This window comes from Cebidichthys violaceus, unplaced genomic scaffold (genome assembly GCF_023349555.1).
Source record: "Cebidichthys violaceus isolate CVI_PGR_0920_01 unplaced genomic scaffold, fCebVio1.0.p SCAF_87, whole genome shotgun sequence".
In the NCBI taxonomy this organism is placed as follows: Eukaryota; Metazoa; Chordata; class Actinopteri; order Perciformes; family Stichaeidae; genus Cebidichthys; species Cebidichthys violaceus.
The window spans coordinates 287,020-313,837 of record NW_027176972.1 but is presented as its reverse complement, the minus strand read 5'-3'; the positions used below and the strand labels follow the sequence as shown (position 1 = coordinate 313,837).

The 26,818-nt window shown below is 38.3% G+C and overlaps 1 protein-coding gene and 1 non-coding gene across 2 annotated transcripts in view; one reads left to right on the top strand and one right to left on the bottom strand.

Annotated features, from left to right (window-relative positions):
• Positions 1–602: 602 nt before the first annotated feature.
• trnal-uaa (transfer RNA leucine (anticodon UAA)) lies at positions 603–685 on the top strand. The gene has a single exon. It is a non-coding gene; the product is annotated as a tRNA-Leu (tRNA).
• Positions 686–12,237: 11,552 nt separating this feature from the next.
• The window catches only part of clstn2a (calsyntenin 2a), a 119,279-nt gene continuing 104,698 nt past the window's right edge, over positions 12,238–26,818 (bottom strand). Inside the window, exons 10-18 of the mRNA XM_068702632.1 lie at positions 26,141–26,303; positions 20,968–21,134; positions 20,514–20,662; positions 16,657–16,862; positions 16,263–16,430; positions 15,861–16,006; positions 15,559–15,679; positions 14,939–15,129; positions 12,238–14,768 (exon numbers count right to left, since the gene is read on the bottom strand). Coding sequence (XP_068558733.1) covers positions 14,547–14,768; positions 14,939–15,129; positions 15,559–15,679; positions 15,861–16,006; positions 16,263–16,430; positions 16,657–16,862; positions 20,514–20,662; positions 20,968–21,134; positions 26,141–26,303 — 1,533 coding nt within the window. The 3' untranslated portion in view covers positions 12,238–14,546. The remainder of the gene's footprint in view (positions 14,769–14,938; positions 15,130–15,558; positions 15,680–15,860; positions 16,007–16,262; positions 16,431–16,656; positions 16,863–20,513; positions 20,663–20,967; positions 21,135–26,140; positions 26,304–26,818) is intronic.

Below are 26,818 nucleotides of genomic sequence, written 5' to 3'. Positions count from 1 at the left end.
TTATTTCTGTGAATAACATGGTGCCTTTACATGTTTCCTTTTATAACAGTTTGTCCACCATATCTTTCATGAATTAAACTTGCAACCAGAATCTATGGACAAACAGCTGTTTTTGTCCTTGATTCAGCCTTTCACTAACAGCTGCACTAATTTATGAAAGACAATCCAATCCAAGTTTAACTTACGAAGTCTAATTTTTGTTTTTCTGCTAAAATTCTTTAATTTATGTTTTCTAAAAAAAATCAGTTCCCAAATGTTTTGGCTTGTGAAGTTTTAAGTAATAGTTTTGGGAAACATTTGTAGAATATTATGACGAGAAAAAAATGATAGAATAGTATGGTGAAAAAAGTCATAGTATAGTATGTCAAATAATGTCATCCTATAGCATGTCAAAAATACTCTAAAGTAAGTAAGTCGAATATGTAAAAAAGTCATAGTATAGTATGTCGGAAAATGAAATAATATATTTTTCGACATGCTATACCTTGACTTTTTTATTTTTTCGACATACTTGTTCGACTTTTTTTGACATACTATGGCTTTTTTTCAGTTGTTTTTTCAACATATTAGACTCTGACTTTTTTTGATACACAATGCTATTCACCAGGATGGCCGAGTGGTTAAGGCATTGGACTTAAGATCTGATGGGCATCATTCCTCGTGGGTTCAATCCCCACTCCTGGTAGAATGGAATTGAGATTTGTTAGCCACTATAAACTTTCTTGAAAACAAGTCATAGTATGTTGAAAAATGGAAAAAAGGTTATACATACTATTCAACATGATTTTTTTTCATGTGGCAAGCAGGGCCGCCTTTCAATCAGAGGGTCGGCAGTTCGACCCCCGGCTCCTGCTCTGCTAGTCTCATATCAATGTGTCCTTGAGCAAGACACTTAACCCCAAAATTGGTCCCGTAGCTGCGTCTACGGTGTGTAGATAGATACTGAATTGTAAATAGCTTTGGATAAAAAGCATCTGATAAATGACTGTAATGTATGACTTTTTTTTCCATTTTTCAACATACTATACTATGACTGTTTTTTTCCTTTTTTCGACATACTATACTATGACTGTTTTTAACATTTTTCGACATGCTATACTATGACTGTTTGTTTCACTTTTTTCGACATGCTATACTGTGACTGTTTTTTTCTTTTTTTTCGACATACTATACTATGACTGTTTTTTCCTTTTTTCGACATACTACACTATGACTGTTTTTTCATTTTTTCGACATGCTGTACTATGACTGTTTTTTCCATTTTTCGACATGCTGTACTATGACTGTTTTTTCCATTTTTCAACATGCTATACTATGACTTTTTATAAACATACTATGCCAGTGCTTCTCAATTGGTGACTGTGGCTAAGTGGAGATCAGGGTTGCCTTTGAGTCAGAGGGTCGTTGGTTCAATCCCCGGTTATGGCTCTGTTCGTTTAATGTCAATGTGTCCTTCAGCAAGACACTTCACCCCAAAATACTATGACTTCTTTTGACATACTATACTATGACTTTTTTTTCCTTTTTCCAAATGCTATACTATGACTGTTTTTTCATTTTTTACGACATGCTATACCATGACTGTTTACGACATGCTATACTATGACTGTTTTTTTCCTTTTTTTCGACATACTATACCATGACTGTTTTTTCCATTTTTCGACATGCTATACTATGACTGTTTTTTCCTTTTTTCGACATGCTATACTATGACTGTTTTTTTCCTTTTTTCGACATACTATACTATGACTGTTTTTTCATTTTTTTTGACATACTATACTATGACTGTTTTTTCATTTTTTTTGACATGCTATACTATGACTGTTTGTTTCACTTTTTTCGACATGCTATACTGTGACTGTTTTTTAATTTTTTCGACATACTATACTGTGACTGTTTTTTCCATTTTCCAACATGCTATCCTATGACTGTTTTTTTCCATTTTTCGACATACTATACTATGACTGTTTTTAACATTTTTCAACATGCTATACTATGACTGTTTTTTCATTTTTTTTGACATGCTATACTGTGACTGTTTTTAACATTTTTCGACATGCTATACTGTGACTGTTTTTTCATTTTTTTTGACATGCTATACTATGACTGTTTGTTTCACTTTTTTCGACATACTATACTATGACTGTTTTTAACATTTTTCGACATGCTATACTCTGACTGTTTTTTCACTTTTTTCGACATGCTATACTGTGACTGTTTTTTTCTTTTTTTTCGACACACTATACTATGACTGTTTTTTCCTTTTTTCGACATACTACACTGACTGTTTTTTCCTTTTTTCGACATGCTATACTATGACTGTTTTTTCATTTTTTACGACATGCTGTACTATGACTGTTTTTTCCATTTTTCGACATGCTATACTATGACTTTTTATAAACATACTATGCCAGTGCTTCTCAACTGGTGACTGTGGCTAAGTGGAGATCAGGGTTGCCTTTGAGTCAGAGGGTCGTTGGTTCAATCCCCGGTTATGGCTCTGTTCGTCTCATGTCAATGTGTCCTTCAGCAAGACACTTCACCCCAAAATACTATGACTTTTTTTGAAATACTATACTATGACTTTTTTTTCCTTTTTTCGAAATGCTATACTATGACTGTTTTTTCATTTTTTACGACATGCTATACCATGACTGTTTACGACATGCTATACTATGACTGTTTTTTTCCTTTTTTCGACATACTATACTATGACTGTTTTTTCATTTTTTTTGACATACTATACTATGACTGTTTTTTCATTTTTTTTGACATGCTATACTATGACTGTTTGTTTCACTTTTTTCGACATGCTATACTGTGACTGTTTTTTCATTTTTTCGACATGCTATACTATGACTGTTTTTTCATTTTTTACGACACGCTATACTATGACTGTTTGTTTCACTTTTTTCGACATGCTATACTGTGACTGTTTTTTAATTTTTCGACATGCTATACTCTGACTGTTTTTTCACTTTTTTCGACATACTATACTGTGACTGTTTTTTCCATTTTCCAACATGCTATCCTATGACTGTTTTTTTCCATTTTTCGACATGCCATACTATGACTGTTTTCGACATACTATACTATGACTGTTTTTAACATTTTTCAACATGCTATACTATGACTGTTTTTTCATTTTTTTTGACATGCTATACTGTGACTGTTTTTAACATTTTTTGACATGCTATACTATGACTGTTTTTTCATTTTTTTCGACATGCTATACTATGACTGTTTGTTTCACTTTTTTCGACATACTATACTATGACTGTTTTTAACATTTTTCGACATGCTATACTCTGACTGTTTTTTCACTTTTTTCGACATGCTATACTGTGACTGTTTTTTTCTTTTTTTTCGACATACTATACTATGACTGTTTTTTCCTTTTTTCGACATACTACACTGACTGTTTTTTCCTTTTTTCGACATGCTATACTATGACTGTTTTTTCATTTTTTACGACATGCTGTACTATGACTGTTTTTTCCATTTTTCGACATGCTATACTATGACTTTTTATAAACATACTATGCCAGTGCTTCTCAACTGGTGACTGTGGCTAAGTGGAGATCAGGGTTGCCTTTGAGTCAGAGGGTCGTTGGTTCAATCCCCGGTTATGGCTCTGTTCGTTTAATGTCAATGTGTCCTTCAGCAAGACACTTCACCCCAAAATACTATGACTTCTTTTGACATACTATACTATGACTTTTTTTTCCTTTTTCCAAATGCTATACTATGACTGTTTTTTCATTTTTTACGACATGCTATACCATGACTGTTTACGACATGCTATACTATGACTGTTTTTTTCCTTTTTTTCGACATACTATACCATGACTGTTTTTTCCATTTTTCGACATGCTATACTATGACTGTTTTTTCCTTTTTTCGACATGCTATACTATGACTGTTTTTTTCCTTTTTTCGACATACTATACTATGACTGTTTTTTCATTTTTTTTGACATACTATACTATGACTGTTTTTTCATTTTTTTTGACATGCTATACTATGACTGTTTGTTTCACTTTTTTCGACATGCTATACTGTGACTGTTTTTTAATTTTTTCGACATACTATACTGTGACTGTTTTTTCCATTTTCCAACATGCTATCCTATGACTGTTTTTTTCCATTTTTCGACATACTATACTATGACTGTTTTTAACATTTTTCAACATGCTATACTATGACTGTTTTTTCATTTTTTTTGACATGCTATACTGTGACTGTTTTTAACATTTTTCGACATGCTATACTGTGACTGTTTTTTCATTTTTTTTGACATGCTATACTATGACTGTTTGTTTCACTTTTTTCGACATACTATACTATGACTGTTTTTAACATTTTTCGACATGCTATACTCTGACTGTTTTTTCACTTTTTTCGACATGCTATACTGTGACTGTTTTTTTTTTTTTTTTCGACACACTATACTATGACTGTTTTTTCCTTTTTTCGACATACTACACTGACTGTTTTTTCCTTTTTTCGACATGCTATACTATGACTGTTTTTTCATTTTTTACGACATGCTGTACTATGACTGTTTTTTCCATTTTTCGACATGCTATACTATGACTTTTATAAACATACTATGCCAGTGCTTCTCAACTGGTGACTGTGGCTAAGTGGAGATCAGGGTTGCCTTTGAGTCAGAGGGTCGTTGGTTCAATCCCCGGTTATGGCTCTGTTCGTCTCATGTCAATGTGTCCTTCAGCAAGACACTTCACCCCAAAATACTATGACTTTTTTTGAAATACTATACTATGACTTTTTTTTCCTTTTTTCGAAATGCTATACTATGACTGTTTTTTTCATTTTTTACGACATGCTATACCATGACTGTTTACGACATGCTATACTATGACTGTTTTTTTCCTTTTTTCGACATACTATACTATGACTGTTTTTTCATTTTTTTTGACATACTATACTATGACTGTTTTTTCATTTTTTTTGACATGCTATACTATGACTGTTTGTTTCACTTTTTTCGACATGCTATACTGTGACTGTTTTTTCATTTTTTCGACATGCTATACTATGACTGTTTTTTCATTTTTTACGACACGCTATACTATGACTGTTTGTTTCACTTTTTTCGACATGCTATACTGTGACTGTTTTTTAATTTTTCGACATGCTATACTCTGACTGTTTTTTCACTTTTTTCGACATACTATACTGTGACTGTTTTTTCCATTTTCCAACATGCTATCCTATGACTGTTTTTTTCCATTTTTCGACATGCCATACTATGACTGTTTTCGACATACTATACTATGACTGTTTTTTCCATTTTTCGACATACTATACTATGACTGTTTTTTCCATTTTTCGACATGCTATACTATGACTGTTTTTTCCATTTTTCGACATACTATACTATGACTGTTTTTTCATTTTTTTTGACATGCTATACTATGACTGTTTGTTTCACTTTTTTCGACATGCTATACTGTGACTGTTTTTTAATTTTTTCGACATGCTATACTATGACTGTTTTTTCATTTTTTACAACACGCTATACTATGACTGTTTGTTTCACTTTTTTCGACATGCTATACTGTGACTGTTTTTTAATTTTTCGACATGCTATACTATGACTATTTTTTTCCTTTTTTCGACATACTATACTGTGACTGTTTTTTCCATTTTCCAACATGCTATCCTATGACTGTTTTTTTCCTTTTTTCAACATGCTATACTATGACTATTTTTTCCATTTTTCGACATGCTATACTATGACTTTTTATAAACATACTATGCCAGTGCTTCTCAACTGGTGACTGTGGCTAAGTGGAGATCAGGGTTGCCTTTCAGTCAGAGGGTCGTTGGTTCAATCCCTGGTTATGGCTCTGCTCGTCTCATGTCAATGTGTCCTTCAGCAAGACACTTCACCCCAAAATACTATTACTTTTTTTGACATACTATACTATGACTTTTTTTTCCTTTTTTCGAAATGCTATACTATGACTGTTTTTTCATTTTTTTTGACATGCTATACTATGACTGTTTGTTTCACTTTTTTCGACATGCTATACTGTGACTGTTTTTTCATTTTTTCGACATGCTATACTATGACTGTTTTTTCATTTTTTACGACATGCTATACTATGACTGTTTTCGACATACTATACTATGACTGTTTTTTCCATTTTCCAACATGCTATCCTATGACTGTTTTTTTCCTTTTTTTCGACATGCTATACTATGACTGTTTTTTCCATTTTCCAACATGCTATCCTATGACTGTTTTTTTCCTTTTTTTCGACATGCTATACTATGACTGTTTTCGACATGCTATACTATGACTGTTTTTTCCATTTTTCGACATGCTATACTATGACTTTTTATAAACATACTATGCCAGTGTTTCTCAACTGGTGACTGTGGCTAAGTGGAGAGCAGGGTTGCCTTTCAGTCAGAGGGTTGTTGGTTTAATCCCCGGCTATGGCTCTGTTAGTCTCATGTCAATGTGTCCTTCAGCAAGACACTTCACCCCAAAATACTATTACTTTTTTGACATACTATACTATGACTTTTTTTTCCTGTTTTCGAAATGCTATACTATGACTGTTTTTTCATTTTTTACGACATACTATACTATGACTGTTTTTTCCATTTTTCGACATGCTATACTATGACTGTTTTTTCCATTTTTCGACATGCTATACCATGACTGTTTTTTTCCTTTTTTCGACATGCTATACTATGACTGTTTTTTTCCTTTTTTCGACATACTATACTATGACTGTTTTTTCCTTTTTTCGACATGCTATACTATGACTGTTTTTTCATTTTTTACGACATGCTGTACTATGACTGTTTTTTCCATTTTTCAACATGCTATACTATGACTTTTTATAAACATACTATGCCAGTGCTTCTCAACTGGTGACTGTGGCTAAGTGGAGATCAGGGTTGCCTTTGAGTCAGAGGGTCGTTGGTTCAATCCCCGGTTATGGCTCTGTTCGTCTCATGTCAATGTGTCCTTCAGCAAGACACTTCACCCCAAAATACTATGACTTTTTTTGACATACTATACTATGACTTTTTTTTCCTTTTTTCGACATACTATACTATGACTGTTTTTTTCCTTTTTTTCGACATACTATACTATGACTGTTTTTTCCATTTTTCGACATGCTATACTATCACTGTTTTTTCCATTTTTCGACATACTATACTATGACTGTTTTTTTCCTTTTTTTCGACATACTATACTATGACTGTTTTTTCCATTTTTCGACATGCTATACTATGACTGTTTTTTCCATTTTTCGACATACTATACTATGACTGTTTTTTCCATTTTTCGACATACTATACTATGACTGTTTTTTCCATTTTTCGACATGCTATACTATGACTGTTTTTTCCATTTTTCGACATACTATACCATGACTGTTTTTTCATTTTTTACGACATGCTATACCATGACTGTTTACGACATGCTATACTATGACTGTTTTTTTCCTTTTTTTCGACATACTATACTATGACTGTTTTTTCCATTTTTCGACATGCTATACTATGACTTTTTATAAACATACTATGCCAGTGTTTCTCAACTGGTAACTGTGACTAAGTGGAGAGCTGGGTTGCCTTTCAGTCAGAGGGTTGCTGGTTCAATCCCCGGCTATGGCTCTGTTAGTCTCATGTCAATGTGTCCTTCAGCAAGACACTTCACCCCAAAATACTATTACTTTTTTTGACATACTATACTATGACTTTTTTTTCCTTTTTTCGACATGCTATACTATGACTGTTTTTTCATTTTTTACGACATGCTATACCATGACTGTTTTTTCATTTTTTAACGACATGCTATACTATGACTGTTTTCGACATGCTATACTATGACTGTTTTTTCATTTTTTACGACATGCTATACCATCACTGTTTTTGACATGCTATACTATGACTGTTTTCGACATACTATACTATGACTGTTTTTTCCATTTTTCGACATGCTATACTATGACTATTTTTTTCCTTTTTTCGACATACTATACTATGACTGCTTTTTCCATTTTTCAACATGCTATCCTATGATTGTTTTTTTCCTTTTTTCGACATGCTATACTATGACTGTTTTCGACATGCTATACTATGACTGTTTTTTTCCTTTTTTCGACATGCTATACCATGACTGTTTTTTTCCTTTTTTCGACATGCTATACCATGACTGTTTTCGACATGCTATACTATGACTGTTTTTTTCCTTTTTTTCGACATACTATACTATGACTGTTTTTTCCATTTTTTCGACATGCTATACTATGACTGTTTTTTCCATTTTTCGACATACTATACTATGACTGTTTTTTCATTTTTTACGACATGCTATACCATGACTGTTTTTTCCATTATTCGACATGCTATACTATGACTGTTTTTTTCCTTTTTTTCGACATACTATACTATGACTGTGTTTTTCCTTTTTTCGACATACTATACTATGACTGTTTTTTTCATTTTTCGACATACTATACTATGACTGTTTTTTCATTTTTTACGACATGCTATACTGTGACTGTTTTCGACATGCTATACTATGACTGTTTTTTTCCTTTTTTTCGACATACTATACTATGACTGTTTTTTCCATTTTTCGACGTGCTATACTATGACTGTTTTTTCCATTTTTCGACATGCTATACTATGACTGTTTTTTCCATTTTTCGACATGCTATACTATGACTGTTTTTTTCCTTTTTTCGACATACTATACTATGACTGTTTTTTCCATTTTTCGACATGCTATACTATGACTGTTTTTTCCATTTTTCGACATACTATACTATGACTGTTTTTTCAATTTTTACGACATGCTATACCATGACTGTTTTTTCCATTATTCGACATGCTATACTATGACTGTTTTTTTCCTTTTTTTCGACATACTATACCATGACTGTTTTTTCCATTATTCGACATGCTATACTATGACTGTTTTTTTTTTTTTTTCGACATGCTATACTATGACTGTTTTTTTCCATTTTTCGACATGCTATACTATGACTGTGTTTTTCCTTTTTTCGACATACTATACTATGACTGTTTTTTCCATTTTTTGACATGCTATACTATGACTGTTTTTTCCATTTTTCGACATACTATACTATGACTGTTTTTTCATTTTTTTACGACATGCTATACTGTGACTGTTTTCGACACGCTATACTATGACTGTTTTTTTCCTTTTTTTGACATGCTATACTATGACTGTTTTCGACATACTATACTATGACTGTTTTTTCCATTTTTCGACATGCTATACTATGACTTTTTATAAACATACTATGCCAGTGTTTCTCAACTGGTGACTGTGGCTAAGTGGAGAGCAGGGTTGCCTTTCAGTCAGATGGTCGTTGGATCAATCCCCGGCTATGGCTCTGTTAGTCTCATGTCAATGTGTCCTTCAGCAAGACACTTCACCCCAAAATACTATTACTTTTTTTGACATACTATACTATGACTTTTTTTCCTTTTTTCGAAATGCTATACTATGACTGTTTTTTAATTTTTTACGACATGCTATACCATGACTGTTTTCGACATGCTATACCATGACTGTTTTTTTCCTTTTTTTCGACATACTATACCATGACTGTTTTTTTCCTTTTTTTCGACATACTATACCATGACTGTTTTTTCATTTTTTACGACATACTATACTATGACTGTTTTTTTTCCTTTTTTCGACATACTATACTATGACTGTTTTTTCCATTTTTCGACATACTATACTGTGACTGTTTTTTCCATTTTTTGACATGCTATACTATGACTATTTTTTTCCTTTTTTCGACATGCTATACTATGACTGTTTTTTCCATTTTTCAACATGCTATCCTATGACTGTTTTTTTCGTTTTTTCGACATGCTATACTATGACTGTTTTTTCCATTTTTTGACATGCTATACTATGACTGTTTTTTCCATTTTTCGACATGCTATACTATGACTGTTTTCCTTTTTTCAACATACTATACTCTGACATTTTTTTCCGTTTTTCAACATACTATACTATGACTTTGCATGCATGAGCTAACTTCAAATCACATTCATGAGACAATTTGTCTAATTTCAGATTCGATTTTAGAGGAAATGGTGCATAGTTACAAAATCATTTCACCTCAGGTTAAAATTAAGTAATTCATTTTAGAAAAATGAATTTCACTGAATTGCCCTGCAGCTTTAAATTCAGTTCATTCAGGTGTGAAATGATGTCAATCAAAAAAGCCACGATATTATATTTTTTTCATCTTCTAACAAGAGAAATGTGTGAGCATGGACTTCATGTGTGGTTATTAAACTACTTGTTTCAGCTCTATTCTCTCTGTTAACATCATAGTTGGTCAGTGAATTCATGTGTTAGGATTCTGATCATATTGGGCTCTTAGCTTTGTTGTCTGTGTCTTCATTCCAGATGTGAGTGGGTACGTTTGCTCAAAAGAGTTGTTCTTCGCTTCACATTACCGCTTTTAATTTTCGTCACTCTGAACATATGAGACACACTGGTTTTAAACTGTCCGCGGGAAGAATTAACCTATAAGAGTCTGATCATTGTTGGTTAAAGACTCTGGTCTCTCTGACCACTTCTCTCTCTTTGGAGAACGTCATGTGAAAAACATCTCTGACTCACGTAATCATTCTCCTGCCCTTCGTTCTCATTCCTCGTCTCCCCCGTGTGTCTACATCTCACTCGAGTCAGGAAACTTGTCAGAATACCCATATTTGATTGGTTGAGTTGCATCACGTGATGTAATTTACGCCGCTGAACAAGTGCCGTAAAGGCTGAAAAAGCTGCGCCGGTTAAAATACAAGAGCTCCGTCAAAATGTAATAATTCTCAATTATCTATCGGTTTTAGGTCCTGGGTCCGGATCCGGACTGCGGTCCGCCTATTAGTGACCCCTGCTATGTACTATGACTTTTTTTCTTTTTTTCAACATACTATACTATGACTTTTTTTTCCCTTTTTTCCAATATTTATTTGCTACACTATGACTTTTTGTGATTTTTATGAAGTGCTATACTATGACTTTTTTGTATTTGCTAAACTATGACTTTTATGACTTATAATATAACTTCATTTTTTAAAAATGTCATCATACTATGCTGTGATGTGTTTCGACATACAATACTAAGAGTTTTTTCATCGTACTATACAATTAATTCCTTCGACATATTGACTTCTTTGACACGCTATACTGTTACTTTTTAAAAACTTTTTTAGACATATTATAGAATGCTTTTTTTTACTTATTTCAACATAATATACTAAGACATCTTTTTTTTAAACTTTTTCGGCATACTATACAATGACTTTTTTAAAACTCTTTTGACATACTTGCTATGTTTTTTTTACTTTTTTGAGATGCTATAAAATTACTTTTTTAACATACAATACTATGACTTTTTAAACAACTTTTTTGAGATGCTACACCATGACTTTTTTCAACATACTCTATATCTTTTTCTTATTTTTTCGACTTACTTTCCCATGACTTATTTATGATTATTTTATTTTTTTACATACCTGACTTGACTTTTTTGACATACTATAATTACATTTTTTTGACCTGTAGTACTATGACTTTTTAGGACTTTTTTCGACATACTCTACAATGAGTTTCTTGACATACCATACTCAGACTTTTTAAAAAACTTTTAATACTATAGTTTTCTCTACATACTATAGTATGACTTTTTCATTACTATTTTAACATACTATTCTATTACTTTCTAAGGAATTTATTCAGCATACTATATATACTACTACCCCAGGGTCAAGGCTTCAGGCCATGAAATAAAACCACAAATTGTAAAAGCTACATTTCCAGACGGTTTTCTGCAGCTCTAATAAGGGTAATGAATTGAGGCCCAAATGCTAATGTGCAGCATTGCCTGATGTTCGATTGCACAACATCTTTGACATGCTAATGTCTTCCTCATATGTTGTAGTGGAATACGCATCACATATCAGGCCTGTTTTTGGCCCAGAAATGTGTGATTTTGTGAATTCAGGCAGTTTTCTAACATCTACAATGACAGCTCATCAATTATGTAAATCTCTCAGTTTGCCAACACACACACACACACACACACACACACACACACACACACACACACACACACACACACACACACACACACACACACACACGTACGTCAGACGTCTAGTCCACAATGAAGTAGGAGAGCTGTGAAGAGTCTAAAACAAGTCTTTATTGGTCAATATACAGAAAGCAGTGGGATGACCACTAAAGAGAGAGAAATCCCAACCATTTTGTTTACAAAAGAAAAAGAAACATATATAAAATAACTTGAACATTTTTACAGGGTTTGTTATTATATGTAAAAGAATCTTTTTCACTTTGATCTTTCAGAAGCACAATATGACAAAAGGGGGACGAGGGAAACAAGGCAATTGTTTCACAATGATGACATCACAATCACAGGTGCTTAAAGGCCAACAGGAGGGGGGGGGGGGGGGGGGGGGGGGGGGGCAGACAGGTGAACAGGAGACGTATCAGTTAGAGAGCTCAGAGGGAGTAATAGTCACTGAAGCTGTGTAGACATGGGTCAGAAGTGAGTAAAATGGTCAAAGGAGTTACTTTTAGATCATTTGAATGTAGACTAACTCAGATCTGAGCAATATAAATGAGTCTGTATCAACGATGGTACAAGATGGAACTGATATTAATGAAGTCTCCACTTCTGGTGACGTTGTGCAGGAGTGACGACTCGATAACACCAGTAAACAAACACCAGTGGGTCTTCATCTGACTGTATGAGGGGCACTCCATCAACTTAACACATTACCGTTTACTTCTCCATCTGTAAAGTCTGAGAATATAACCTTGATGATGGAATCAGGGTTATTATAAAATGTGACAAACTTTTAAAGATATCTTACAGAGTGTTTTACTCTGAGAGTTAAACACAGACTTATTTTACCCTGAAACAGTAGTTGTGTTGGGACTCAGAGCAGGTTTTTTTGTATTGTCACACACATTTACCCAGAATCCATAGCAAATGAATCTTACTTAAGATATTAAACATCATTAAATGTATGCAATGGATCAATTTATAGACATATATCTAAGTTAGCGTGATCTAAAGCCACACAGTTGGAGTCGTCGTTATAAGTTGTGTAAAGTTAAAATATACTAAAGCGTTACAGTGAGTGCAGCATTGAATGGCTGGAGTACCCCTGTTTCTGTGTACTGGTCCTTTTTATACCGGGCCCATAATTGCATAGAGGGCTCCTTTTTACTATGGAATTAAAAACACAGAAAGACAGAACATCAGTAGCATACGGTAACATCTCTGTATTATGTCCTCTGCTGAAGAAAGAAAGAGAACGGATCTAACCCTGAACGGTAGAAGCTACAACAGGCCACAGTATTGATGGATTTGGTACACAGGCAGATGCATTTTTAACTACAATCAACGTTTACCAGATCAGTGACCAATTTAACTTTAAAACACTTCTGAGGAATTAAAGGTGGCGTAATATATATTCAACGTTAATAACACTGCTTTGCATATGAGTAAGGATGAATATGAAATGTTGACGGTAAGAGATCAAATATTCAGGACTGATCACACAGAGGGAGAGATTTGAGTTAAATATTGCAACAGAGGATATATACACACTGAGTGACAATACGGCTATGTTATACCGACTATATAGGCCAAAGGAATTATATGCTTAAATGTTTATGGATACATCAACAAATAAATATGTTTATGGATACATGTGGCTGATAAATCTGCTGATGACTCACCATCCTGCAGATAATCTGTTCAAAACGATACAAAAGTGACGTGTTGACACATCCACTTTCACATATTACATGTTTGGATGAAAGTCCACATTACTGCGTTAGTGTAAGAACCGGAGATCGTTTGTGTCACTAAATTCAAGAGTTCAGAATTAACTTCATCACATGAAGTGTGAACGTGTAATGAGAAGACTGTGCTTGTTTGTTATTCGTCCTATGTTTAGCTCCGTTGACTGAGATGTGAATAATAATAATATACAGACAATGTTTTACAGCAGTGTGGGACTGCAGCTGATTCTGTACTTCTGACTTTGTCCAGCAGAGGGAGATGTGTCATTAAAAAACGACAACGTGGGAAGATTCAAAGAGTTTTTTTTTTCCAGCAACAGATTGTAAATAATTTTATCAGAGATTCTGTTTTTGTTTTGTTGTTTGTGCGTGTGTGTGTGTGTGTGTGTGTGTGTGTGTGTGTGTAGGCCCTACCTGTAGCGAGCATGAAGGAATGTCTGCCTAACGTGTGTTTGTGTGCATGTGTGTGTGTGTGTTGTTGATAGAGAGAGAGAGAGAGGGATAGAGAGATAGATAGAGAGAGAGAGCGAGAGAGAGACAGAGACAGAGAGACAGAGAGAGAGAGAGAGAGAGAGAGAGAGAGAGAGACAGCGACAGAGAGAGAGAGAGAGAGAGAGACGTATATGTATGTGCAGATCTAGGTTTATGTATGTGTGTGTCAGTATGTTATGGAGGAACTGTCCCACTCTAGTTTTTCCTTCTGCTTCCTCTCTTTCACTTCTTCTCCGTCCTCTTCATCTGCATCACTGTTGTCGGACTCGGCACTTGTCATTCCTCCCACCTGTTCTTCATCCTCTTCTTCTTCTTCTTCTTCTTCTTCCTCCTCGTCGCGCTCTTCTTCTTTCACCTCCTCGTCATGCGCCTGAGCTCCTCCTACGTTCTAGAAAACAAAGAGCGATTTAGTAAAGGTCCCCGCAGCTCCCAAATCCAGTTTTACGGTGGCGTCAAATGGAATAGAGCTATTTGTACGATAAATCATCTTCTAGTCTTTATTAAAGGAGCATTCTGAAGGAGTAAAACACCTCAAAACTACATCTAAAAAAATCCAACCTCCATGGGGTTGACAGTGATGGTGAGTGCAGAGTTGTCCCAGTCTTCCTCAGTGTCTTTGACCTCCTCCTCATCGTCTCTGGACCCCTCCTGATGTGTGGCGTGGATCCTGTACACGCCGATCACCACAATCACCACCAGGGCGGCGATACAGACCACAATAACTGCTGTGGCTGCTGGTGGTGCTGCTCCTGAAGGAAAAACAGGAATAAAACAGCTTCTCTTAGGCAGCAGGTGACTGAAGAGTCAGTGGTATGTGTCTCGTTAATAGATTCATAATGGTTCATAAGCACATGATCATTCAGCTAAAACATCTGGTGGAACTTTCTTTGGCGCCTATGTGTCTATAATGCATTATAAACACATCTATGTGCTATAATCTGCTTATAGCACTGTATAATGATAGTTATTAGTGGAGAAAATCAAACATGAAATAGTTTGACCCTTTGATATTGATATCGAGACGATATTTTAGGGTTGACCATTATTGTCATTATCAATATAAAACAAATGTCACTCATAGTGACTCATAACCAGTCTGTAATGAATGCAAACATCCCTACAGCACCAAATCTCCACCACAGAATGCGTTTTTTTTAACTGACTGACTTGTGGCTTACCTGACATGTGCGAGTTGAGAGTGTGTATCATGAGCGGGCGATGGACAGGTCTCATGTACTGAGGTTGGGCCGCCATGTGATTGACGTGTTCCACTGGTGCCGAGTGGTGAAGAGCGCTAACCTTTTAGCACAGAGGAGAAGACGAAGGCTGTCACAATTTGTCCGACAAAAAAAAATAAGAAACTAAAAGGATGACGGCAGACAACGTGGTACGAAAGAAAACCGACTGAGGAAAAGCAAGATGAAAGAAAGAAAGAGTAAAGAAGGGGTAACATATGGCTACTGAAATACATCACACCGACCTCCAAGTTGAACTCGTTGCTGGTGTAACGTCCGTTGAGCTCAGAGCAGGTGAGTCTGAACTTTCTCTCACTCAGGGTGGCGGGTCGCCAGTTCCTGTAGCGTACCTGTCTCAGAGCCTGCTCATAGTGGGCCATGGAGTCCACGCCTTGTGACACGCAGGGAGAAAAAAAAACAACCAAAGTGTTATACTGCGGTCTAGAATATGTCATGCAGCACTGCCTGTAATCTGTTATTACACGAGATTTCAGGGACCTTTACAGCTGTCTTACTCTATAGAGAGGGGATGTTCATCTTATTGCTGCATAAAGGGCAAACCATTTTTTAGAGATATTCTTCAAGGTTTTAAGGTGGTGCATGTCACCGTGTCTTCCCATCGCTCTCCCCAGGGTGGTAAGCCCTACCGTATATTGATATTCCAGAGGTGGAGTTGGTGGCATCCAGGTGTTTTCCCAACAAGGCACTGTGATGGATCTCCAAACTCTCTCTCTCAGGATTCAGTTCGTCCCCAATTACCAGCACATCGCAGTAGTCCAGGTTATGCATCACCTCCATCACACCTTGTCTATGGGCTTTTATTCATGGGCACAAAATGACAGAAAATGCAGTGTGCGAATACTGTAGACTCAAAATGATGAATATCCAGTGGACAGAAACACAAGAGAGAGTGTAACTCTAACCTTTAGAGGTATTTAAAAAAAACACATTTTCGTTAAAATGAACTATAATATTGCTAAAAAAAAAAAAAAAAAGAGGCTGGTATGAGATGAGAGCATCTTAACAATCCTCTCCACTCACATCCACCGAAGCTGTCTCCCTTCATCACTGTGCTGGTGATGTGAAGCTCTTTGAAGGGTGCCACACCCAGCGGGCCCCGCAGGTCAGCGGCAGGCCTGACGAGCCGATTAGATCCCGCAATGGTGATTCTCGGTTCACTGGGCGGCAGGACCATCACCACCGACTTGATGTCTGGGATGGAGAGACACGTGTCCTCGCCGAAACACCTGACACACACGCACACACGCACGCACGCACGCACACACACACACACACACACAAGAAGAAGAAGAAGAAGAAGAGAGGTTACAGGGAAAGATGGCACCAGTGTTCTTGCTCCACTGCTCATTTGTTTTGATGTCACTATTCTGTCTTATGTATTTGTGGCATTTTTGTCACAAATAATGATCATGAAATGCAAAAAAAAAAAATTGAGATTGCAGATTTTTTTTTGTACTCATGGATTTTAGGATGAGCAAAAAGAATTGACACAGAAAAACATGTGTTTAAAAAAGCCCAGAAAACGGTTTTTATAAGATTAAATCATCATGAGAAAATAAGGAATATATCAAAAATAAATAAAAAAAAAAAGATGATATGAAAACACACTCGGTTATTTGTGTTTGTATTCAACACTACACAACTTCACTGCTTCATCGGGATCGTGCGGGGATGTGTTGGATCAGATCACATTTGATTTGACGTAGCCTGGCAACATTAGCCAACGACCCCCCAGCTATCTAAATCCTGACTGATTCACAGAAACACGTGGCGTTACTCACTTCAAACCTGTCAGAAGAGCAGGGACTAAAACACAAAGACACATGTCTCTTGTGCACAATAGTGAAACAGGTTTCACTGAACCTTTCCAGGTCTTTAAGTTGCATGACTTTGTTTCATTTTCCAGTAAGGGATGATAACCGAATACCACTTCTAAAGGTTTGTTGTGACGCCAGTGTCCTCATAAACACATACAAACACAGGCTACTTCAAAGGATTTAGGTACATGTGTGAATATCACTTACTAGTTTCAAAGGCTAAAGAAAAATATTTTATTTATTACATAACCGAACCCCAACTGATAGAAAATCCTCCTTTAATTCAACATCTTTATTTTCAAAGTTTTGTTTTCATTTATGGACAGAACATGTTCACCATAGAGTACTCTGCGATGGGGACTGGTATTCACTTCACTGTCCCCATTTGTTCTGAAGAATGTATATATCCACAGTATGTATGTATATTGTTTATATGTTTTCATGTACTGGGTGGTTTCAAGATTTTACTCTTTGAAAAGTGTGTCTAGCAGTTAAACAAAAATAATAATGACATAATTACATGAAGCATCCCGTGGTACACTGTTAGATAAAGCATCCCTTTAAAACGTTTTCAAGTGAGTGTAATGACCTTTGACCTCTGATCATACAAGAATAAATGTCCAAAAGGAAAAAATAGCCCATTTGGAGAAAAAAAAAAAAAAAAAGGTAAATACACTGCCTGGCCAAAAAAAAAAGTCGCCACCTGGATCATCATGCCTAGTGCCTACTGTACAAGCCTGTGGGGGCGGTGCTATGATCTGGGGTTGCTGCAGTTGGTCAGGTCTAGGTTCAGCAACAGTATGTGCTCAAAGAACGAGGTCAGCTGACTACCTGAATATACTGAATGACCAGGTTATTCCATCAGTGGATTTTTTTCTTCCCTGATGGCACGGGCATATTCCAAGATGACAATGCCAGGATTCATCGGGCTCAAATTGTGAAAGAGTGGTTCAGGGAGCATGAGACATCATTTTCACATGTGGATTGGCCAACCACAGAGTCCAGACCTTCACCCCATTGAGAGTCTCTGGCATGTGCTGGAGAAGGCTTTGCGCGGCGGTCAGACTCTACCGTCATCAATACGAGATCTTGGTGAGAAATTAATGCAACACTGGATGGAAATCAATCTTGTGACATTGCAGAAGCTTATCAAAACAACGCCGCAGCGAATGCGTCCCGTAATCAAAGCTAAAGGCGGTCCAACGAAATATTAAGAGTGTGTGACCTTTTTTTTTTTTTTTTGGTGGCGACTTTTTTTTTTTTTGGCCAGGCAGTGTATAAGGAGACAGGTGTTCGCTTTTAAGGTCCTGGATTCAGCCAGGCTCGTTTGAAATGCTAACCCTGTGAGCTCTGAAGTGGCGGAATCACTGAGCTGCTCTCTCAAACAACACAACACCTTCAAGAAGAATTTGAAAAAAAAAATATATCAACAGTGTGTAATAATGCGACCACATATTATTGTTTCGCCTCAGTCACTAGACGGCAGATTCGACATATCTCGCCGAGTGCGAAAGGCGGATCTGTCCGTCTTTATCTCGAGGGGGAGCTGCGAAGTGTTGTTCAGAGTTAAGACAGCACTGCTGCTGCTGCTGCTGCTCCCCCTCAGCTCGCCTCGCTTTATCGACCGGCTCACATCTAAGCTGATTTGACCTGTCTGCGTTTTTGTGCCGCTCGCCAAATGAACAGGCGGCGGGGCGGATGGGTGTGGAGACCGGGAACAGACGCATGGGCAGGAGCTCCAATACACACAAAACGCAGCGACGCGACTAAACGCACGCAAGTTGTGTTAGGATAGACGAAATACTTTAAGAGTGAGGAGAAGGACGCACGCACACACACACACACACACACACACACACACACACACACACACACACACACACACACCAACATGCAATCAAGCATGTTGCATTCAATGTGATGCAGTTGGGAAGAAGCATTTTCCTTTTCATCCTCTTGTTAAAGATACACTACGTATTGTTTTATGATTTACACTTATATGCAGTATACACACACACACACACACACACACACACACATATATGGTTACATCATGTGTTTTTGATGATACATCCAGCTATACCGGTAGAAGAGTCTCATATTGACGGCATGAAAGAGGACGCATTGTTGTGTGTGGACCAAAACTGTTGGTAATTTGATTTCATAACAATGGGCCCAGCGGTTCCCGAAGATAATGTCCTTTGAACAAATGTTGGACAAACAGGCCGACTAATATCGCCATCCTTGGGAGAGAGGACAAAGTCAATTCAAATGAAATTAAATCCAGACGTGGAACCGCAGAAAGACTCACAGGAGGAGAAACCAGACGGCACACTAGAGCGTCTCGCGATGGCATCACGCCGCACATTGTCGCAGCTGGTAATAAAAGAAAGAGAGAGAATAAAAAAAAAAAAAAAAGCGAGGACAAATAGAGGCTCACAAGATGGCGTTTCCCGTTCACCCGAAGGCTTAATGTCCTCAATGGCCAGCTGGTTTGTTTTCGTGGTTTTAATGGTTTTCACACTAATGATCCGTCCTCGGTCATCTCACTGCCAGGTCTGTGGCTCGGAGACAAAGTCAGACGCAACACGGCCGACCGAGCCTTCGTTTAACGCTGCAGCCGCACCTCCTTTGGCAGTTTGGAAGCTGATGTGACTGAAGCTGTGACCGACGTGTTGCATGTTTTATGTATTAAACATGCATCGTCTCACATTAAGGGTTCTAGGGATAGTTATAGACCTCGCACTTTATTCAACAACCGGAGAGCTCCCTCAAACGGAATACCGGCAAAATGTGCTTCATTAGGTTTTCACAACAAACGTGTGTGTCATGTAGAGTTACATACCAAACACACACACACACACACACACACACACACACACACACACACAAAGAAGCAGCAGATCTGCACTACACAATGATATCTATACGGTTAAATGGGCTTTTTCCAGGAGTGGGAAGCGATTGTGAAACCGTGACACTCAGTGAACGTAGAGCTGGATGTTAAAAAAGTCAAAGTGTGAGTGAACGTGCGTCCCTCCCAAGTATGTGTGCACTCACTGCACACTGGTGGTGATGCGTAGCCGCCGGAGGCCGGGCGTAGGGAACTGGCGAGAGTTAATGTAGGAGACCTTGGACATGGCTGTGTTGATGCTGTCCAGATCTTCTCCTTCCACCACCAGCACAGACTGGGCCGGGTTAAAATGGAACTGGAGACACACAAACAAAAATACTATTTGTCCTCACGACATCACATGTCATATGTGTTACAGAGTAGCATCATGTAATGCTACCCTAAACAGGACACAGTGTCTTACGTCCTCTATAGTACGGTGGTAGACGCTACTATCAATCAAAGTCTGGAGTAAACGTGTGTGTGCGTGTGTGTGTGTGTAAGTGAACTTGTACACCTCTTTGTGAGGAACTTAAGCATGAAGACATTTTGTCCTCACAGAGATAGAATTACAAAGAGGTGTGCGTGTGTGTGTGTGTGTGTGTGTGTGTTTCCGCACACCTTAATGTCCTTTGCGAGGCTTTCGAGAGAGTTGATATCGAGGCCTTCTTTGCAGGCCTGCAAACAGGAAATGACCTTCTGGGTTTCAATGCGGCCCGGTCGGATCGTCAGACCCGACAGGCTGCCATGGAAGTACTGGGTGAACCTCGGGGTCCCTACCTCACCGCCTAAAGGGAGAGCGAGAAAGGAGAGAACCGAGAAATAGGAAGAAGGAAAAGGTGTAATATGAGAGGTTTAAGGACAGAAGTGGAACGGGGCAGAGGAGATGAGGGGGGAAAGAAGGTCAGTTGGATGGATACAGGTTGGTCAAAATGGAAGACAACTCCTACTGTCACATTTTCCTTGCCATGTTTTAACTTTCCTGTTCCTTTCAGATCCGACCACTTTTCAACCTGCCCTCAGTAACCCCCCCCGTGTTCCTGGCATTCCCCATCCCCTCCTGCTCCCATCTGCTCCCACTCCTCCATTAGCCCAGCAGCATATATATATATATATATATATATATATATATATATATGTATATATATATATATATACATACTGGCCCACGTCCACATCGTACGCTCTGCTCTGCTCCCGCCTTCAGCCTTCCAGCCGTTTTCTCTGGACTGCCTTTTGGACTCCTGCTCTCTAGCCTGATCCCCCTATTGGATCAATGCGCCTCATCCTTCCTGCCGGTACCGGCCCGGTCTCAGAGTCAAGCTTTTTGGTTTCAAACCTGTTTTTTTTACTGAGCCTTTGCAGCGTAGAAGAGACAACAACGTGTATTTTGTATGTTTCCAAGGGAAAAAGCACAAAACGTTTTACCAAAATAACAGCCGTGGATCTTTTTCACACACCACCCATTTACACATTTACACGTTCTTTAGGCAGATTTAAGATTACATTGTTTACTGTATATTGTGCTATTGGAGTATTACATTTTGAAAATAATCTATTACCAGTATTATTAGTTTTTGGTTCATAATGATAATCAACTCAAGCAAAAACATAAAAATCGTCTTAAAGGAGACTTAAAGTGGTGATTTTATGTTTTTTTTTGTTGAAAATGATGACGTCTCTGTTCTTCTTTAATGCTATCATAGCGTGTTTTCAGGTCATGAAAGTGAATTGTAACCTTTTAATCACCTTCAGTTATCTCGGCTGCACCCTCACGTGTCAAAAACCCCCCAAAAAAACCAAGACGGTAACGGCCAAAAAGCAAAGAAGAACTCCAGGCCTCAAAATGTCAGAAAACCCACTGAAGACGTCACGCTGAACATATCCACCTCTCATCTACAGTCTACGACTTCTACGGTGAACTTCAGCCAAACCCACGCAATGCAACATTTCAAATGCAGATGTGGAACAATATACAGCATGTTCTTCGGTTCCTGAACATTGACTGTTCTGAGGTTACTAACCCATTTACCGTAGCGCAGCCTGGATGCTCTGCTCCTCTGCCGTACTGAACTATTCCGCACAGCGAGGCCCAGGGGAACGGTAGACAGTAACAGCGGATATTACTGTGAACAACAGCTACAGTACCAGCCAGCCAGCATGGGGCTGGAGGCATATCTACTCTCTCTCTCTCTCTCTCTCTCTCTCTCTCAGCTCCGTCAATGTGAATCATACAGGGGAGTGTGTGTACAAGCAGAGCTGAGAGGTGAGATGCTGTCATAAAGACACCAAACAACTGCCTTCAGCACGCTAGGCAACAGGAGACTCATGCTGCTGACTTTACAAGCAGTGAGGCAATACTGCAGCTCTCCTGCAGTCTCGTAAAAACTGCATCGCCTATAGAATTCACCGCAATATTAACAAGTTCGTTATTAAGTCGTTTTGCAGATTACTGGTTGTTTTCGTCGCCTTAGATCCTTCTCCTTTTAAGCAGAGCGCCGCTATTTTTTTTTTACATGTTTACCTCCTGGAGCTCAGAGGGGCGGGGTCTGCCGACGCCGATGAACGATGGCGCCACGTTACGACCGAGTCCAAGAACTGTTAGGACCAAAACCATGTAATTGAACGTTACAGCATCTGGCGTGCTGTCGAACAACAGACATTCGAATCTGTTCATCCACCGACAAGCTGTGGGCTAATGGGAAGTTAGACCAAAACAAAAAAAAAGTACCCAATCTTTGCTCCTGAATTCAGAATCCAGTCAGTATTTGTTCTGTGTACGTATGAAGGGGGGGGGGGGTGAGCTTAGAGCCTCGAGTCCAAAAGCAAACGGGTGAAACAGAACGGCTACAAGTCATTCCGGGATTTGTCGTCGCCATTCCGCTAATTGCCACTGTCCTTTGCTGTAAGAGTTCAAAAAAGGTCACAACTTGAAGCATTCTAACTACTTTATTTTCACATCTAGATCACAACCAGAGCCAATTAACACATTGCGGGGAAAAAAAAAAAAAAAAAAATAGTGTGTTGTTGAGCTTTTGTAAATAACTGATAACGTCAGGAGCAATTCTACACCATCGTCATTTGTCACAAGACAACGTTCTGCGATGTGTGCTGATGATTTTTCCACATGTTCTTGTTGCAATGCTGAGGCTAAGAGGTTCCCCACCTGGTGTCTAATGTCAAACATGCAAAACATAAAACAATTAAAAGGTGATTTTGAAATAACAAAAGCTATAATAACTAACGATTTGACTCGTATTTGCTGTGTCCTTCTCAGAGGAAGTGGTGCAATCACACACAGCAAGAACTAAGAACATCACCAGAGTGGGACTCTTCCTTCCTCTCCACACGTGGAAACCATGGTGATTATTCTGCTCTTTAAGTCTCCTTCTCCGTCACTCTGACAAATGCACCGCTGAAAGGTTTTCATCACGACAACGTCTCTGCGATTGAACGACAAAGTGCAAACTCGACCGAAACTTTGTGTCTAGATGTTGTTGTTGTTTTTTTTAAATAGATTCATAAAAAAAAAAGAGAAATGAGGAAAGAGGAAGAGGACACGTCACATGTTGCACGGCAGGTCTTTCCAAGAAGTTGATGCATAAGAGCAATATTTCTATGTAAGCTAATTCACAAATTACGCTGATGATTAGATGATGATATTTTAGACGTCGGTGCTGCAGACTATTGCCGATGTTCTCTTCTTGAGCGTGAAGAAGACATAAAACATGTTCAGTTTCTAATTCGAACTGTTGTAGAGGCCATTTCATCGTGGTTCACGTCGGCGGCGGTTTCACCTTGGATATTAAATGTGACTTTTCTCATTTCACTGAGTGCTAAAAGCGAGCTAAAATGGCAGCGCGGCGTTCCAAAGATTTAAAACTTCCCGGTGATATATGTCGACTGATACCTTTTATTATCAACATAAAACTACCTCAGATTCCCGGTGCCTTTGTTAGTTGAGTATATGTATACCGAGCCGTGAGGGCCGCTTTGAAATTGTGACACCCACTTTCCCGTTGCACATTAAATGAGACGGCAAACACGCATTTCCCATCCAAACAAGCTTGTTTCTACAGAGAAGTGCTTCGGAAAAACAACCACCGTCCATTTTCTTGTGAGGAAAGACGCGTCTTCCCCTTTTTTTTTTTTTTCCTGCTTTCGGGGCAGTGAAAATACGGTCTGAATGCCTTTCGCGTCTCATCATTTTGTTGTTGATTGTTGGGAAAAGGGGGATGGATAAATGAGAGACTCTGAAAGGCAATCTCGCTCGCTAATGGCCTGAAAAGTTATCAGTTGCGGCTTAGTGAAGCTTAAAGCGGCTTCATTGGGATGTAATAGCTGGCAAAGTTGTCCTCCATTCACTCCAGCTAATCCTTCCTTCAGGGCTTTCTCTCACAATCAGAGGTTCATGGAAAGAGGCAGAAAGAGCGGCCCGAAGAAAGCGATGACGACAGAAAGAAAAATTTGCAATCAGGCGTAGGGATGAAAAGAAATTTAAATGGCGAGCAAAATGTCATCGGGATTGAAGCTCGGGATGACGCCGGTGAGCATCATGAGCGTGATTTAGGCGAGCTGCAGAACGGATCACCGCAGTCTCGTTTTCTGCCCTCCTGTAAAGCGCTTTTGGTATAATTATTCCAGTCATAAACAAGGCAGCAGGGAGGCTGTTATTCATTCCAATGTTGATCACCGCTCGCTCTCCTTCCCCGCCACTGGAACCGACGCGCAGAATTTCCACGTCTGATACCCACTCTGCTCGTGACTCTCTCCATTTCAAAGAAGAAACACCCGCAGCCCCGGAGCATGAATCTTAATCTCTTTAATTATCTTAACAGAAAGTCTCCGGCTTCCCCTCTCTCCCTCTCTCTCCCTCTCTCTCTCTCTCTCTCTCCCTCTCTCTCTCTCTCTCTCTCCTCTCTCTCCCTCTCTCTCTCTCCCTCTCTCTCCCTCTCTCTCTCTCTCTCTCTCTCTCTCTCTCTCTCTCTCTCTCCCCGTTTGTGCTTCACATGTAATTTTCAACATCTTTTGGCTGCTGTGCCTCTTTGTTGATGCTACTTCTCTATGTTTGCCGTACTGCAAGCTTCCGTCTTTTCCCAGGGTTGGTGCCCTTTGCATATCAAGTAGAAAATACATCATATTTCATTACACCTGTGCATTAATCGGCTGATCTGTTCTCGGTTCTGTTTCTGTAGAAAGAGTTCCTGATTGAAAATACGTGGACACTCAATATAATGCTTTATTGTTTTTATACAAAATTAAGTTATAAAGTAAGTGGCAGTGAAGCAATTTAGAGGTTTTCCAAAAGACATTTCCTCATTCTTTATCTTATTTCTTTTGTGTGCCACTTTGTTTATTTGGTTTAACAAGCATTTACAATACTGAAGCAGTTGTGACCATCAATAACAATAATAAACAACCAATAACGAATCAGAATAATCAACAGTTCTTTTAAATGAAACAATAAAAATGTCCCGTACTAGTATTTTGTAAAAAAAATAATGTAATAAAAACTAATTTCTTCACTTTATGTGGAGGAAATATAAAACACAAGCTCAAGCTCAAACGGCAGCTGCATATAAAGCAACTGTCAGATTCCATAGTGCAGCTGGAAACGATCCAAACGACACAGTTTAACAGCAGTCGTGTTCCATTCCTGCCTGATTACAGCATCTTACAGCCTGAGGAAAACATGTCTGCATCACCCTGAAGCTACTGTGGATTTCAGAAAGACACACACACACACACACACACACACACACACACACACACACACACACACACACAAACTGACCTTGCCAGCAGGCGCCCACGGTTAACTGCGTATCAATCTTTGCGGTGTGGATCGGCCAGTCATCTGTCACCAGGTAGGGTTCATAGGTCACCCCGTCCACAAATAGTGTCACCGCGGGAAATTCTGCGTTGATCACATAATAGTGCCATTCCTTGTCACAGATCTGTAAAGGAGAGATACGTCACGATGTTATTAAGCCTCTGTACTTTTCTTTTTTTTTTTGCAATGTGTCCACTTCATGCATTCAAATAAGTGAATATTCCTGGTTTGCACTTACACAGGAAAATAGGACAGCTTTAAAAATAAATTACTCTGGCAACTTCGTCTCTTTTCTTGGGGTCTTATTTAGGTTAGGAGCATTTTTTTTTTTTTTTCCTCCCCGTGGAGGATTATGTTTATAAGGATGCCGTTATGAAGATGATGATGTTTACTCCAAGCATGCAGCCGAAACCCGAAGGCGCATCCTTGAACGCTCCCCGGCTTTCTACCTTAAATGAAAGAGCAAAGAAAATTCCTTCCCTCTTCTGCTGAGTCCTACGCTCCCTGTTGTCAAGATTGCTAATGAGGTTTTCTGACTAATGAGCGGTTTATTAAAAGGCAACGCAATGAGTGACAAACACGGCTGTGCCGGGACACTTTCATTAGCCACCGCAGACATTCTTCAAACATTTGGAGAAC